The 14,329-nt window shown below is 25.4% G+C and overlaps 2 protein-coding genes across 2 annotated transcripts; both read left to right on the top strand.

Annotated features, from left to right (window-relative positions):
* The first annotated feature begins 1,082 nt into the window (after window positions 1-1,082).
* On the top strand, window positions 1,083-10,117 carry LOC112689974 (5'-AMP-activated serine/threonine-protein kinase catalytic subunit alpha-like). The gene is made up of 5 exons (XM_025563861.1): window positions 1,083-1,237; window positions 1,307-1,478; window positions 5,405-5,627; window positions 9,428-9,980; window positions 10,099-10,117. Exons 2-4 carry the CDS (start codon window positions 1,438-1,440, stop codon window positions 9,965-9,967), a joined length of 804 nt encoding a protein of 267 aa, XP_025419646.1. The 5' UTR covers window positions 1,083-1,237; window positions 1,307-1,437; the 3' UTR covers window positions 9,968-9,980; window positions 10,099-10,117.
* LOC112689975 lies at window positions 10,114-13,366 on the top strand. The gene is made up of 5 exons (XM_025563862.1): window positions 10,114-10,338; window positions 10,625-10,768; window positions 11,141-11,243; window positions 11,312-11,496; window positions 12,741-13,366. Exons 1-5 carry the CDS (start codon window positions 10,228-10,230, stop codon window positions 12,843-12,845), a joined length of 648 nt encoding a protein of 215 aa, XP_025419647.1. The 5' UTR covers window positions 10,114-10,227; the 3' UTR covers window positions 12,846-13,366.
* Window positions 13,367-14,329: the final 963 nt, after the last annotated feature.

The following is a 14,329-nucleotide window of genomic DNA, read 5'->3' as shown; positions in this document are numbered from 1 at the left end:
ATATATATATATATCTTGGATATTGTCAGAGTATACTATTTCCTATATTTTTTTTTGAATTTATTTTACACAGTTTAGTTTTAAATTTTATTTTACTACCTATATGAACTATTACACTAAAGTTATACTTTTATGTTTTAAACTATTCTCTAAATGGCCTAAACATTAATTTGTTTTTTACTTTATATTTTCTATGCACAGTTATGTTTTAAACTTTTCCCTTAATGGCCTTACCATTGTTTTGTTATTGTTTTACATTTATTATACATAGTTGTTTTAAATTTATTTTACTTCTATATACTAAAAATATGCTTTTTTTTTACTCGTTATTTTTATTTGAAGATAAGTAATTAAATTCAAAATAAAGTTAAATTGTTTTTTTCCCTAAATTAGTTAATTAATAGTTAGTAATGGAATTTGGAAATGACATCATGAAAAAAAATTATTTATTTAGTAATATAACAAGTTAGTAAATGGTTGGTGGTTAAATTATAGACCACCCATATTTATTACTAAATGAATGGTGGTCATTATAGCGACCATTTAAAAAAATGCCTCCCAAAGGCTCCCCTAAGTATTAAAGTCATAAAATAATATTTAATTATGTCTCTATAATTGAAAAAAATTATTCACAATATTTTAGATAATTTATTAATTATGCCCTCTAAAGGGTTAAAAGGCTGTAACTCGGTCAATATTGGACTTAAAAAGTTACCTACCAAAATTCATTCAAAAATTAAGCAAAAAAATATCAGACAGTGAACGTGTTAATAGTATGATATTATAATATATACTCTTTTTTTTTTCAAACGGACAATTTAGTATTCATCACTGATGGAGTAACACAATTCATATGATATTATATTTCTGTAAATGATAAAAAATAATTGTTAACAACATGTGATATTATTAAAATGTTACCACGTTTGATACTTAGTCCTCTCTTCTCCCCTAGTCAATAGTTGTTATTATCTTTGCATTTCTACTCCACTCTCTCGTCGCGCTCCTCGTCAATCGTTTACTTCTCCACCGTTTCTAAACGTTTTTTTTCATTATTATAACCCGTAGAGTAATTATTATTACTCTATGTCATAACTTAACTAGTTATTAGTATGGTTGAAATTCGCGTTATAAAGCTACGTTGAAGTGGCAACGAAAAAATTCTTAAGTGTATAAATAGGTTATACTTGAATACCGTATTGTCGCATATTATTAAAATTTACATGGTATAACTAAAGTAATATTTTGTCCACGAGAAACGCTATCACAAGCATTCAACTACCATTATACATTTTTCGTATTTCAGATAAAAACTCCAGTATGCCACTATCGAACCATCTACAATCTAATAACTTATAACTTATTTGTTTTGATGTTGTCTAAGAAGCAATACGCAGTCCGTCACCATTGATCGCGTTTTTTGCAGACATCAAAATCATGGAAGATTTAAAACACAAACTACGAAACTCCGACAGCAAGTATGAAAATTGTTATATATGTGTATCAATGAGTGTTTTTATGTTTTTTTTTGTTATACATTCATTGCGATTTGAATGTAACATGGAGCTTTTTTTTTTTCACACATCAGTTTTACAAACTGATTACATTTTTTGATCAATAAGGTATCCAATGAGAAATATTTTCTTGTTAAAATTTTTCTACTTTTATATATATTGTTTGGGGAAATTCATTTTTTCTCCAAGTGAGAAGTATATACTGTTTTATACTTTGCGTGATTATCATGTAATGTTCGATATCATTTGAAGTCATGAATATAAAACCGTGACAAATTGTTTTTATAAACCTTTCAAACACAATTATTCATTACATCAGATGTACTTTTACTTTAACTTATTCTAACCATATTCAATTATTGAACTAAATAATTTCTATGTTTATGAGACTTGCTTGAAATGGACTTCATTGGATATTCAATATTTCTAAGAAAAATTATGATTATTTGATTTTCAGCTAAAATTTTTTACTGTTATTTATAGAGAATTGCAATTATTATAAATTAAAATACTATTTACCAAATTCTGATAGCCTTTTTTCATTTTTAGTCTTAGTTGTTTAGACATAAGTTATGAACATCTTATATCATTTTTTGTCTTCCAGTAACCAATACATGGTTACAATTGTTTATACCAGTGGTGTATTTTCAATTTTTCTGGGGGCAGTTCATAGTTTATACATAATTAATATAAACTATATATTATATTGTAATAGTTACATCCTTATGTAGCTTTTGGAGGATGTTGAACAAAATGTATAATGTAATAATCGTATAGTCTTATGTAATATTATATATATATATATATATATATATATATATATATATATATATACCTATATATTGTATTTAGTATTATATATTATAAAGTATTGTTATAAAACAAATTCCAATTGTCTTGATTTTTTTGGCCAACTCCTCTATCAACAGTAATTTCAACTTCCCTGTGAATGTTTAACATAGCCAATTCTGCAAATATGTAAGAATTTTAGTTTATTTTTTATTTTTTTGAGAGATTCTAGGGGGGTCCAGACCCCTAGACACCCCCCCCCCCATAAATGCGCCACTGGTTAATACTATATTAATTAGAAATAAAGATAACAATTTCTCACTTTTTTAATGCATACTAATCAGTATTAAAAAAAATAAGTACCAAAATATATAATAATATATAGTAGAAACTAGATTAACCGTCACCCTCTGTCATCCGTCATTAGTATCTTAAATGAGGCGATTGCGATTAGCTTGTTGTGACGACTATCAAGCACATAAAACTTTTCTAATATCCAACATATGTGATAAACACAACATTAACAAACAAATTTAATTATTTTTATTTTTATTTAATCAGTGACTAACAATTAACATGTCTATATCAAATACAAAATGTTGCAGCTATAAAAGTTTGAACGCCAAAAAAAAATAAAAAATAATAACAGATTATTTAATTTAAAATGTTTGCTTAGTTTTAGTTTAGTAGCGTTTTGTATTTAGTATGTATGTATTTTTTTTTTCTGAAAATACACTTATAAAGTATATATATTTATTACGACATTTCTATTAACAGTCATAGTCCAGGTTCTGACACTGACAATTGATCAAATCAAATCAAATCTCTACTATACACTTAATTTATAGTATAAGATAATTTGGTATAAGTTTCTAATTTGAGCGTATTCAGTTTTAACTAGCTACAACTAATTTAATTATAATAAATTGTATTTTCATAAGTCATAATTTTTTATTATATTTTTCCAGTGTTTTCAAATCATATTTTTTCATGGCTGATCTGAGTATAAGTTTCTAATATTTTATTATATTTTATTGTATTTTTTACTATCATACTATCAACTTATCTTAAAAATAACTACATGTCAACTAGGTGTTTATTTCAGATATGCTATCTGACTTCAATAATTAAGTCACATAATATTAAAAATAAAAACTTAAAAGAGTAATAGAAAATGTAAAGATCATTAAAAAAATATAATTCTCATATAACTTATAAATTAAAATGTTAAACTGTACTAAGCTTGGCAACATGCCTTGAGTATTCAGTTCACTATCTCATTATTCATGTATAATGTAATGTTGTGTGATACATTCAGATTTACTGAAGTAATTTATACATTGATTTTAAAGGCTGATGAAATAGCTTGTTTCTTAAAAATGCTGTAATCTTGAATTAATATTTATAGAAAATATATGTTACTAAAAAGATAAATTAAAATAAACATTTAATAATTTGTGTTTAAAAATAGTAAATTTATAAATGTTCATCAATACTAGAACAAGACAATATATTATTTGAATTGTGTCATTTCACTAAAGGAATTTTTAAGTAAGATTCTCAATAGAAATTATTAGATTTGAGTATATTTTTTATAATAATATGCCTAAAATATTTCATGTATGAAATGCATTTATAGTTATGAGCCTATAATGTTTCAAAAAAAAAAAAATTACTTATAGTTAATCAAAATATTTAGTTATTAGGCATTTTCAATGGGTTCTTAATAATTATAAATGCATTGAAAAGAACAAATATTAGATAAATTACAAAATCAGTTTTCAATATAGAAATGGTAGTTAATATAATATTAAAATGCTCAATTTTTACATTATAAACTATAATAGTTTAATAATACAACAGTTACATTAATATAAATGTATTCAACTATTATTATTAATTTTAATTTAAATAATTTTTAAAACTGTAAGAGTAGTGATCTACTATCTGAATTATTCGGTTAGGATAATTTTTTCACCTGTATATAGTTTTGAAAGAAATTGTAGTATATCTATTTTATTTAATACATTTTTTTGATTAAAAATCCTTTTCATCATACTCTGTTTACTCTTGATGTTCTTCATAGTGCTATGTAAGGCAATAGATATACAATTGTGTGTGCCAACAAAAATTGTTGATATATGTTTGACTATTATTAATCATCTTTTTTCTGGGTTCAAAAGTATCTAGTTATTTATTATTTTAAAGAAACAGTATCAAGATCTAATTCTCATATTATTAAAACACTGCTAACTTCCCCAATTCTTTGTAATCTAAATATTCAGAAATCAGATAAATCTTTTTCAATAATATTTATTATTTGCTACCTTATTAGGGGGGTCATTGTAAATTAATATAGTTCTCTAACACCCCTCTTGCTTTATATGCTTCCCAAAATGTTGAAAATTCCTGATTATTAAATTTTTTAAGATCTTTGAAAGAGGTTGGCCCATACACATGGTGTAAAAACATTTTCAAATAAAAAACATTCCATATTACAAGCATTAATCGTGTAAACTTGACCATCTCCAGAATTTATATTAGGCCAATTCTAAACAGTAAATCCTAGAATTTAGCATTTCCATTTTCTTCTTGCTGATTTTGAAGTTTAAACCTCAATACTTCTATATACAGAAAAGTTTTTTAAAAATTGATCTCTTGTACACAGATCAAAAAACTCGCTAAGTGTCGTTTTTGGAGGAGTCACTTGCAAATTATTTTCAGTGAAATAAACATGTTCACCATTTTCTAGATACATACTGAGGTGTGTGACAATGGCAGTGAGGTTTCTTTCCAATTTTCGGTTATTATAACAACTTGCCGTTTACTTTCCAGGTTTAATGGAGTTTCTCCTAGCTTTTTTTATTACTAAAAGGTAATCTAACTCCTTTTTTGAGGTCTAATCTATCTCTGTACCAAATTTCATCAAAATTGGATAGTATCTTCAGAGTCCATTGAAGGCAAACTGTTGAGCATGTCATTGTATGCAATATATACATATATATATATATATATATATATATATATATATATATATATATTATAATTTACAGTTTAAAAAAAAATATATTATTAACTATCCATCCATATTTTATTTATAGGAAAACCGAGTTTGATTCAAAATACCCAATAAATCAGAGTAAAAATGTTAAACGTTTTCTTCCTGAGGATGTAAAAGACTATGAACAATCTAAACACTTAGTTCTTAATCAAGAAGATTTTCATGTTAGTTCTACTAGTAAAAGCTCAAGAAACATCATCAAGAATTCAAATTGTGTTTCTTCTCAAATTAATAAATACAAACGAACTTATAGTCAAAATGAAGTGAGTACATTTTTTTTAATCTAAATTACATGATTTATAATTATTTATTTAATACTAATTTATCAATTATTCTATTGTTACTTATAAAGATCCAAGTTAAGTCAGTGACACTGACTTAAAAAATAAATAAGTGTTGCATATTAAATGGCAAATATATTATCCACAAAATTTCTTTTAAAAAATAGATCATCAGTGGTTATGCCTCTTTACCTCTGAATTAAGTCTTGTTAATGATTATAATTCTAAAAAAATATGTATATGTATATGTATATATACGTTACATTTATAATTATTAGGGCCTGGAATTGTATGCATTTGCATATTTTTATATATTTAACTAAAAAGTAGCTAGGTAAGATAGAAATTTAAATGTTATCTAATGTGTTGGTATGCAAATTTAAATTTAGGATATTTTTGCATATTTTAGCATTTTTCTGAAATATAATGCATATATAGAAAAAAATATTACTTCCTAATAATATTATAATAATATATACTAATAATATTAATAATATTAATATTATTATTTATTACTTAGCACATGTCCATCGTAAATTCCGTAAATAGTGCAGTTATATAATTTGATTTTTTGTGTTATAATAAGATAAGATAAAGTTTGCTAAAAGTACCAATACGAAAGTAACTCTCCAGTTAGCTTTAAACATATTATAAAAATCCGCTTAATTTGTTTAAATTGATTTTCGTTTGTGACTTTTTTGTTTAGATGAATGAGTGTTCAAAATACAATTTAATTTCAGTACAACATACAGTTCCATAGAGTTGAATAAAATATATAAAATACAATTGATATATTTTAAAATATATTTTTTGTTGAATATTAATTATTTAATGAATTGTATACATTTTAAAATTAAATACATTTAATAAATAATAAACATGCATTTTTGTTTGCATATTTTTGCATATTTTGAGTGCCTACTTGAATGATAACCATCGCATAAATGGCATACATATTTCGTACGTTTTTTAGTGCATATAATTCCGGGCCTTAATAATTATATATGATTTTCAATTTTTTTTATCTTCAATTTAATATTGAAATATTGAATTTACATTTCAACAAATTATAGATCTAATAGTCATTACTACTTAAGCTTAATTAACTATTAAGAGCATGCTATAAAAAAAAAAAAAAACCATCACATTACCTACCAAATATTATCCAATATTAAAATATTTCAAGTAACTTTTTACTGCATGATAATTTTTTTAACTAATTATTTTAAATTTTTATGATTTCTAATATGTATTTGCGTTTAAGAAAAAATTAACTTAGACATTTTAATATTCCAAAATTACATAGATAATTTTGTTAATAATAATGTATTAATATCTATAATATCAGTAGTTATATTTAACATTACGCCACTGTTATAAGACAATAATGTAGCAATTACATTATTATTTATCATTTCCTATTAATTAAAATATTATAATTTCAATTTGAGAATAATAGCTTGAGTATTATGGGTAGTTATTATTAAGTATTTTAATTTTTTTAATTTAATATACATTATGATATACATATACTTAATACTTAAAATTTAAATGTATACTATTGTCTATTAATATTACAATTTATATTTTAAATTATTCTATGACCCATATCACTAATACAACTTATTATTTTTAAATTACATTTTTTTCACTTATACAGGGTGGAGCACTGAAACGGCCGATTTTCAAAGATAAATTTTCTCAGTAGTTATTAAAATAAAAATTCTCTCTAAATATTATTAGTTGTAAGACATCATGCCATTTAGTAAACATGGAACAGTGGAGTGATAAACAACGTGCTTACGCAATAAAATCATTATGTTTGAGTCTGAATGTAGGTACTGTCTATATTATGTTTTATTTTTATGTTGTATTAATTCATTTTTTTGTCATTTATGTTATCATTTTCGTGCGATGCGTAGCGGTGCGTTGCGTATCCGAAGCCCTCGTCGGCGACGGCGATAAGCCTCCGTGTGCGACCGGTCGGTTACGCAATCGCGCTGTTATCATCGCATGAAAGTGTCGTTATTTCCACGTTTTCAAAGGTTTTCGGTTATGTTTTTGTAAAAGTAAAAGTCATGTTCTCAGTGCCACAAAGTTTCATAAGTTCTCGTGTTTTTTTGGTTTAGTGTGGTGGCACTGAGACATTTATCTTCATTTTGTGGTGTCCGGCGGCCCTAGCCTTCGTGGAAAATGTCGCCGGCACCGTCTCTCGCTCTGCTCGCGTCCGCCGTAGTGTTAATACCCGTTTGTCGTTTGTTCCTGTTTGCAGCCATTTTGTTATACCACGTTTTTGTCTTGTCAGTTGTGTTGTGAATCAGTCATTGGTAACTATCGCGCATAATATTTGCCCATCATTAATTTGTTTTGTCCCTCTAGGGTGTTCAATTTGTTACCATTGACTGCATTGTTTAGTGATTTAACGTGGTATATTGTGTTGTATGGTCCGGTTGCAGCAGAGTCGTGTGTTATTTGTTCGTCGTGGTGCAGTTAGCGATGTGTTGTAGTGTGCGGAATCACTTGTATTTTTTATTGTATTAATTTTATTATAAATTACGGATTCCGGCATTGCAGCACATCATAACTGCACGAGGTAGGTGGTGCACCACCGTTTTTTATATTATTTGAAGACCGACGGGTCTATCACATTGTATTTATTTATATATTTATTATTTATTATTAGTGTGCGCTGTGTGGGCCACACATTATTGATTTATTTATTTATTTATTATTATTTGTGTGCGCTGTGTGGGCCACACATTGTTAAATTATTATTTTATTGTGTAATTTATATTTTGGTTGTGCCGCTGTAGGGCCAACCTTGCATTTATTATTATTATTATTATTATATTATATTTTTATTATACAGTCCACTTATTATTACCACTCCTTGTATAATAATTAAGGCGAACAAGCCAGCCCTTTAAAATTGTTGGGCACTTGCCGCGCCTACACATTATACAAAAATAATGACAGTTACGTAGCTGCGCACCGTTCGTTTCGTCTTCATTTCAATCTTAAACACCATGATTCGGTACCATCGGTAAGGCTATTCAAATATGAATAACCAACTTTAAAGATACGAGTTTAGCATTAAAAAATAAGCTCGTAAAAAAAAAAGCATTCGTAAACATCACTGCTATTAGGAATGCTCTCATAAGAAGTCAAAAATGTTTTGCACAAAACATGTGTTTTTGTTAAATTTGTCCAGTAGAAGTCAACGTCGGATTTTACACAGCGACGTACTATTTTTCGTACAGGCTTATTTTTTAATGCTGAACCCGATTCTTTATAGTTGGTTACCCATATTTGAATAGCCTTGCCAATGGTACTAACATAGCGTTAAAGATTAAAATGGAGACGAACAAATGAACGCTATGCAGCTACGTAACTGTCATTATTTTTGTAAAACAATTTTATCGCATAAGCACTTAAGCATTTTGTTCAACATTTCACTGTTCCTTGTTTACTAAATGGCATGTTGTCTTGCAACTAATAATATTTAGAGAGAATTTTTACTTTAATTGCTACTGAGAAAATGTATCTTTGAATATCGGCCATTTCAGTGCCCCACTCTGTATAAATAGAATTTTTTTGTCAGTTCTTTTTTTTTTTGAGTTTTTAGGGCATTTTAACTTTTTTTTTTGTGTGGGGGGGGGGGAATTTTTGTGCCTTTCTTAGGTCATCAATATCTTAACTTGAATATTTGAAGAATGTTTTTATATCTATATACGAGTATTTGACATATTATTGATATAACTATTTGATTTTTTTTTTTTTAGATAAATCATGACAATTATGAAAATAATTATGGTAAAACAATAAAAAAGAATTCTACAACAGCCAATTCCACTATCATTTCCAAGTCAAATAAGTACATCAATAATTATTCTTCTATTTCCAGAAAAATATTGGCTACAGAAAAAAGCAATTGTACCATAGTTTCTCAAAATAAATCAACAAAAAAAAGAAATGAAGATTTTATTTTAAAGACACAAATAAAAACAAATATTTTTGAAACTAGCAATCAAAAAAACAGCAATATAAAACGTAACACATCTGATATTAATTGCATTGATAACAGCTGCAATATAGCTAATACAACAGATACTGATGCCTCTATTAATAATAATAATAATAATAGCAAACAATTTTGTGTTGATAAAATTCAATATATTAATACCATTGGGGATTACAATGATGTTTCTAATAATGGTGATGGCAAAAATGTGTATGGTGATCACTGGGATAAAGATGCAAATATCTTTACAGATTATTATTCAAAAAAATTAGAAAAAATATTTAAAAAAAATATATTCTAAGATAGGAAAAGAGGTAATATATCTATATAGATACTAGTTGTATTACATTTTTTAAATTGTGATAAAAACGATTTTATTAATATCAGGTTTAAATAGCATTTCTTACTATATTAATTATATGTATTTTTTAGTTTTTCATTAGATTAGTAGAAAAGAAATTTATTTTTCCATCATCTTATTTAAATGAAAAATCATCATATACTATCAATTTATTTAAAAACCGTGCACTTCAATATAAAAGAGATTTGGACAGTTTATTTATGATTATGGACCAAATTAAGTCTATTATGGACCAAATTAAGTCTATGCTAAATTGTAAACAATTCCATGTGAAAGGTGTTGGTGTTCAAGTCGATATTAAAGATGAAATGGTAAAATTTTATTGTAAATATTCCAAATTATTTCAAATATTTTATAAAATATATTTATATAGGTTTTCAAAAAAATTTTATTAGTAAATTACTTTTAATTGACAATTTAGTTTTAAATTTATTTATATTTATTTGTGGTTTATTTTTAATATTTAACTTGATTAAAATATTTTAAAATAAAAATTTAAACCATGGTATAGAAGTACAATTATCATGACATTGTGTAAAAAATTATATTAAGAATATAAATTAATTAATCCATATTGTATGTTACTTGTTGACATAGCCCCTTGTGAATAAAAGTTTATCTGTTGATGTCCAAAACATTCAAGTAATTAAAAATGAAGGGAATTCAAACAGTCAAAAAACTTTATATTCTATACATTATCCAATGTTATATCAAGATTTAATTCGTTACAATTCAAATAAGGTATATATAATTTTTTTCATTACTTATTTTCTTACTCGTGACGGGCTAATAAATTTAATGGTTTTGTTCTATTTACTTATTCTATTAAATAAAATTTAGTTTTTTTTTTTTTTTTTTGTTGTTCAAATTAAAAAATATATTTTTCGCTTTTTTCAGAATCAGTACATTTAATTTGAATATTAGTATTGTTTTTTTTTTTTGTTTTTATTAAAAAAAAACCTAATTAAAGTAAATTAATTTTTTTTGAGTTTTAATGTGATACATTGCACTATAAGTTATTCAAATTATTTTTATGAATATAAAAAAAAAAAATGTAATTTAACCGTGTACCTAATAACTTTTTAACTTTTTTTTTATGTTAATATTATATAGGTTCTTGGGCCTTTCTTAGAGAATTTAACTGAAGTTGAAAAATATAAATATCCACCACCATTAAAAATAACAGTACATTTATCATGTGAAACTAAACTTCCAAGTAAGAGTTGATTATTTTTATGAGATTTTTCTGATAAATTAATTAATATTATTTAATAAACTAATTAGAACAACTAAAAGCAATTTTGAAATGGGATTTTAAAAATGATGTTCGTGATAGTCAGATTAATATCATCAGTTATGAAGTTATAGCTATAGCGGTTTATAATAACAAAATTATAATGAATAATGGATGGGTAAAAATTATAAAAGTAAAGTCTCTCCCATTGCCTATGACTTGTACTTGTCAACTGGTAAGTTAATAATCTCATGACATAATATCATGAAATTGTTATTTTAATTATTCATAACCATGCATATATATCTAAATTAATATAATTATTTTTACAAAGAAGTTATTAAATACCATTTTCCTTGCCAAATATAAAGAAAAAATGAATTAAAAAAAATATTATATTTTTAGTTTCTGAATTAAATTAATACCGTTTGATTTTACTGTATTGTATTTTTTTTTTTTTTTTTTTTACACGTTCTAAACCAAAATGAATGTTTCTATCATTACAACAATAGAAGATTTCTAATTCTATAATTGATACCTAGGGTAGGTAATTTTACAAATTTCCCAACGATTTCCTTAATAATTGCGAAAATATTATGAAATACATGGATTATCTGTTTTCGAATCGCATTTTTGTTCATATTATAACTTAAAAAATAAATTACTAGGGACTTAATATTGTTAATGAATACTTATCTTACTAACTTATACTTAACTTATTCTTTATAGGCGGGAAAATGTTAAAAAAAAATGTTTTTTTAGTTATTTATAGATTTTTGAAAATCTCATGTTTTCATAGCTTTTTTTTATAAAATATTCATACAATTATGTTGATTTTATATTAAGTATTGAAATGTATTTCTAAGTTATAAATAAGTATACAGCTAATCTATACTTTAAATATATCTTACTTGTAGTAAAAAAAAAAAAAAAAAAAAAAAAATATGCGTTCGAATATATTCAAATGATTGATTTTGATTTTAACAAAACAAGAATCACAAATTTTGTTGTTATTTTATAAATATAAAATCACTATTAAGTCATATTGACTCAAACCGTTTATTGAGGTCATATTTATAATAGTCTTACATTTGTATTTTAAAATAATTTCATAATTTTCGAAATCAGAAATATTTTCTAAACATCCAATTTAATTAAATTGGTTATAGTTTAATAAAAATCCTGGACATTTTAATGTCATTAAATTATCAATCTAGATCTTTTTTATTTTTTGAAAAAGTTTGACATATCTAAAATTAAGAAATTTGACTCTACAACAATATTATTCATCCATCTTTGTATCACGTCTGACTAGCTTTAGTCTGATATAAGTGCCTAATCAATTAATACACGAGTATAAGTATGATTTCGTAGAACAGTCATATTATTTCACATCGCTTAAGGTCAAGTTCAAAATATTAAATGTATTATTAATAATTATAAAATATATTTTATCAATGTATATTTTTTTATTTTTAGGTCACGGTTAATGGTGCAATTTATTATTTTGCAATTAGAGCTATAGGTATGGATGGAAAATGTGGACCATTTAGTATATCTTTGCCTTTAGAGATTAGATATTGACATGCAATTTACAACTGCGCAACAGTTTAAACGCAATCAAACTGATCAGTTGCATGTGAGCTGACCGTTATTTAACGCTGCAGAAGTCACTAATGCGATTACACTGTTGTGAAACTGAAAATTGTCCGTCAACGAATATAATGAAAGCTTAATTTGATTTGGAGCCACGCAACATTCATTACCAAAACAGCTGTCGTCGACCGTACCTTCGTTTAATCTTTCGCTTACTTCTGTAAGCCACTTTCTAGTGGCTGTGGTTAGGACACATACATATAATATATAGACCGGCGAACCGGTCTATTTTATCCTTGCAATGATATCGATAAGATTGTATCTCCCGGTAGTATATTGATATTCACGCATCGTGTGTGCTTATCACGCGTCCTTTTCCAACCCTTTATCTTTGACACGTGCAAAATGAAATGTTATATGGGTCGTCACTTCGTGATTTTTATCTTTCGTTATCACGCCAAACGTTTTTTTGATATTCATTTTATGTGTATAATTTTTTCTTTATATATATATATATATTGTTTTGATGTTGAATTTAAAGTATGTAAATATCATATGATTTTATGTTTTTTCTGTAAAATATAAATATGTCTGTACAAGTATAATATAACTAATTAAATTGAAAAATTTGTGTGATATTATTTTATTATAAAATAAATACCTGAAAATGTTTCTGGGTACAATAAATAAATTTATTAAAAAAAGTTGTGTGATATATTAAACGTTGTTGCAGCATAATGAATGTTGAGTAAAATTAAAATTAGTGTTATTATGATTCTCTGTATACAATTGGTTTCAATTACCACAATTATCGCAACGATCGAGAAAATGACGATAGTAGCCCAAGATTGACAGCCAATCAACCGGCTGGCTGTTGGCGAGGGTCCCATAATTATTCGACAATTATTTGTATTTCCATTAATGTGTACTAAGAAAAATTGAAAATGGTCTTAATGTACCACCTTGTTCACTTATAATTCATTGTACGATTGTTAACACAACATCTAGAGCAGCGTTTCCTGATTTATGGACTGCAAAATATTTTTGATGGATTATTGTTTCGTAAACTAATGACAAGAAAAATAGTTTGGTCATCAAAATACAATTCAGTTTATCAGAATTAAATTTAACAGTATTATGTTAAAGTATATAGTACAATTCTAAATAATTAAACTATATATATATATATATATATATATATATATATACTTTGATTGTTTATTTTATTATTTATAAATGTTCGTTACTCAATATAAAGAACATTTATTATGCAAGAATATACAGTACTTTTTCCAATATTATATATTTAATTTTATGATTTAAAGTCCAGTTCCGTTTAGTCGTCTTGCATTGGAACAGGTTAGTAAGAATTAAATGAAAATGCGTAAAATAGTAAGTGTTATCTAAATGAATAATTATTAATCCACTTTTTTAGAAATGCTTTATCAATGTAGTACCTCTATCTGCACTAT

The sequence above is a fragment of the Sipha flava genome, unplaced genomic scaffold, assembly GCF_003268045.1.
Source record: "Sipha flava isolate LNK unplaced genomic scaffold, YSA_version1 48873_pilon_pilon, whole genome shotgun sequence".
Lineage (NCBI taxonomy): Eukaryota > Metazoa > Arthropoda > Insecta > Hemiptera > Aphididae > Sipha > Sipha flava.
The sequence above is the reverse complement of the archived record's forward strand: the minus strand, read 5'-3'. Positions and strand labels throughout refer to the sequence as shown.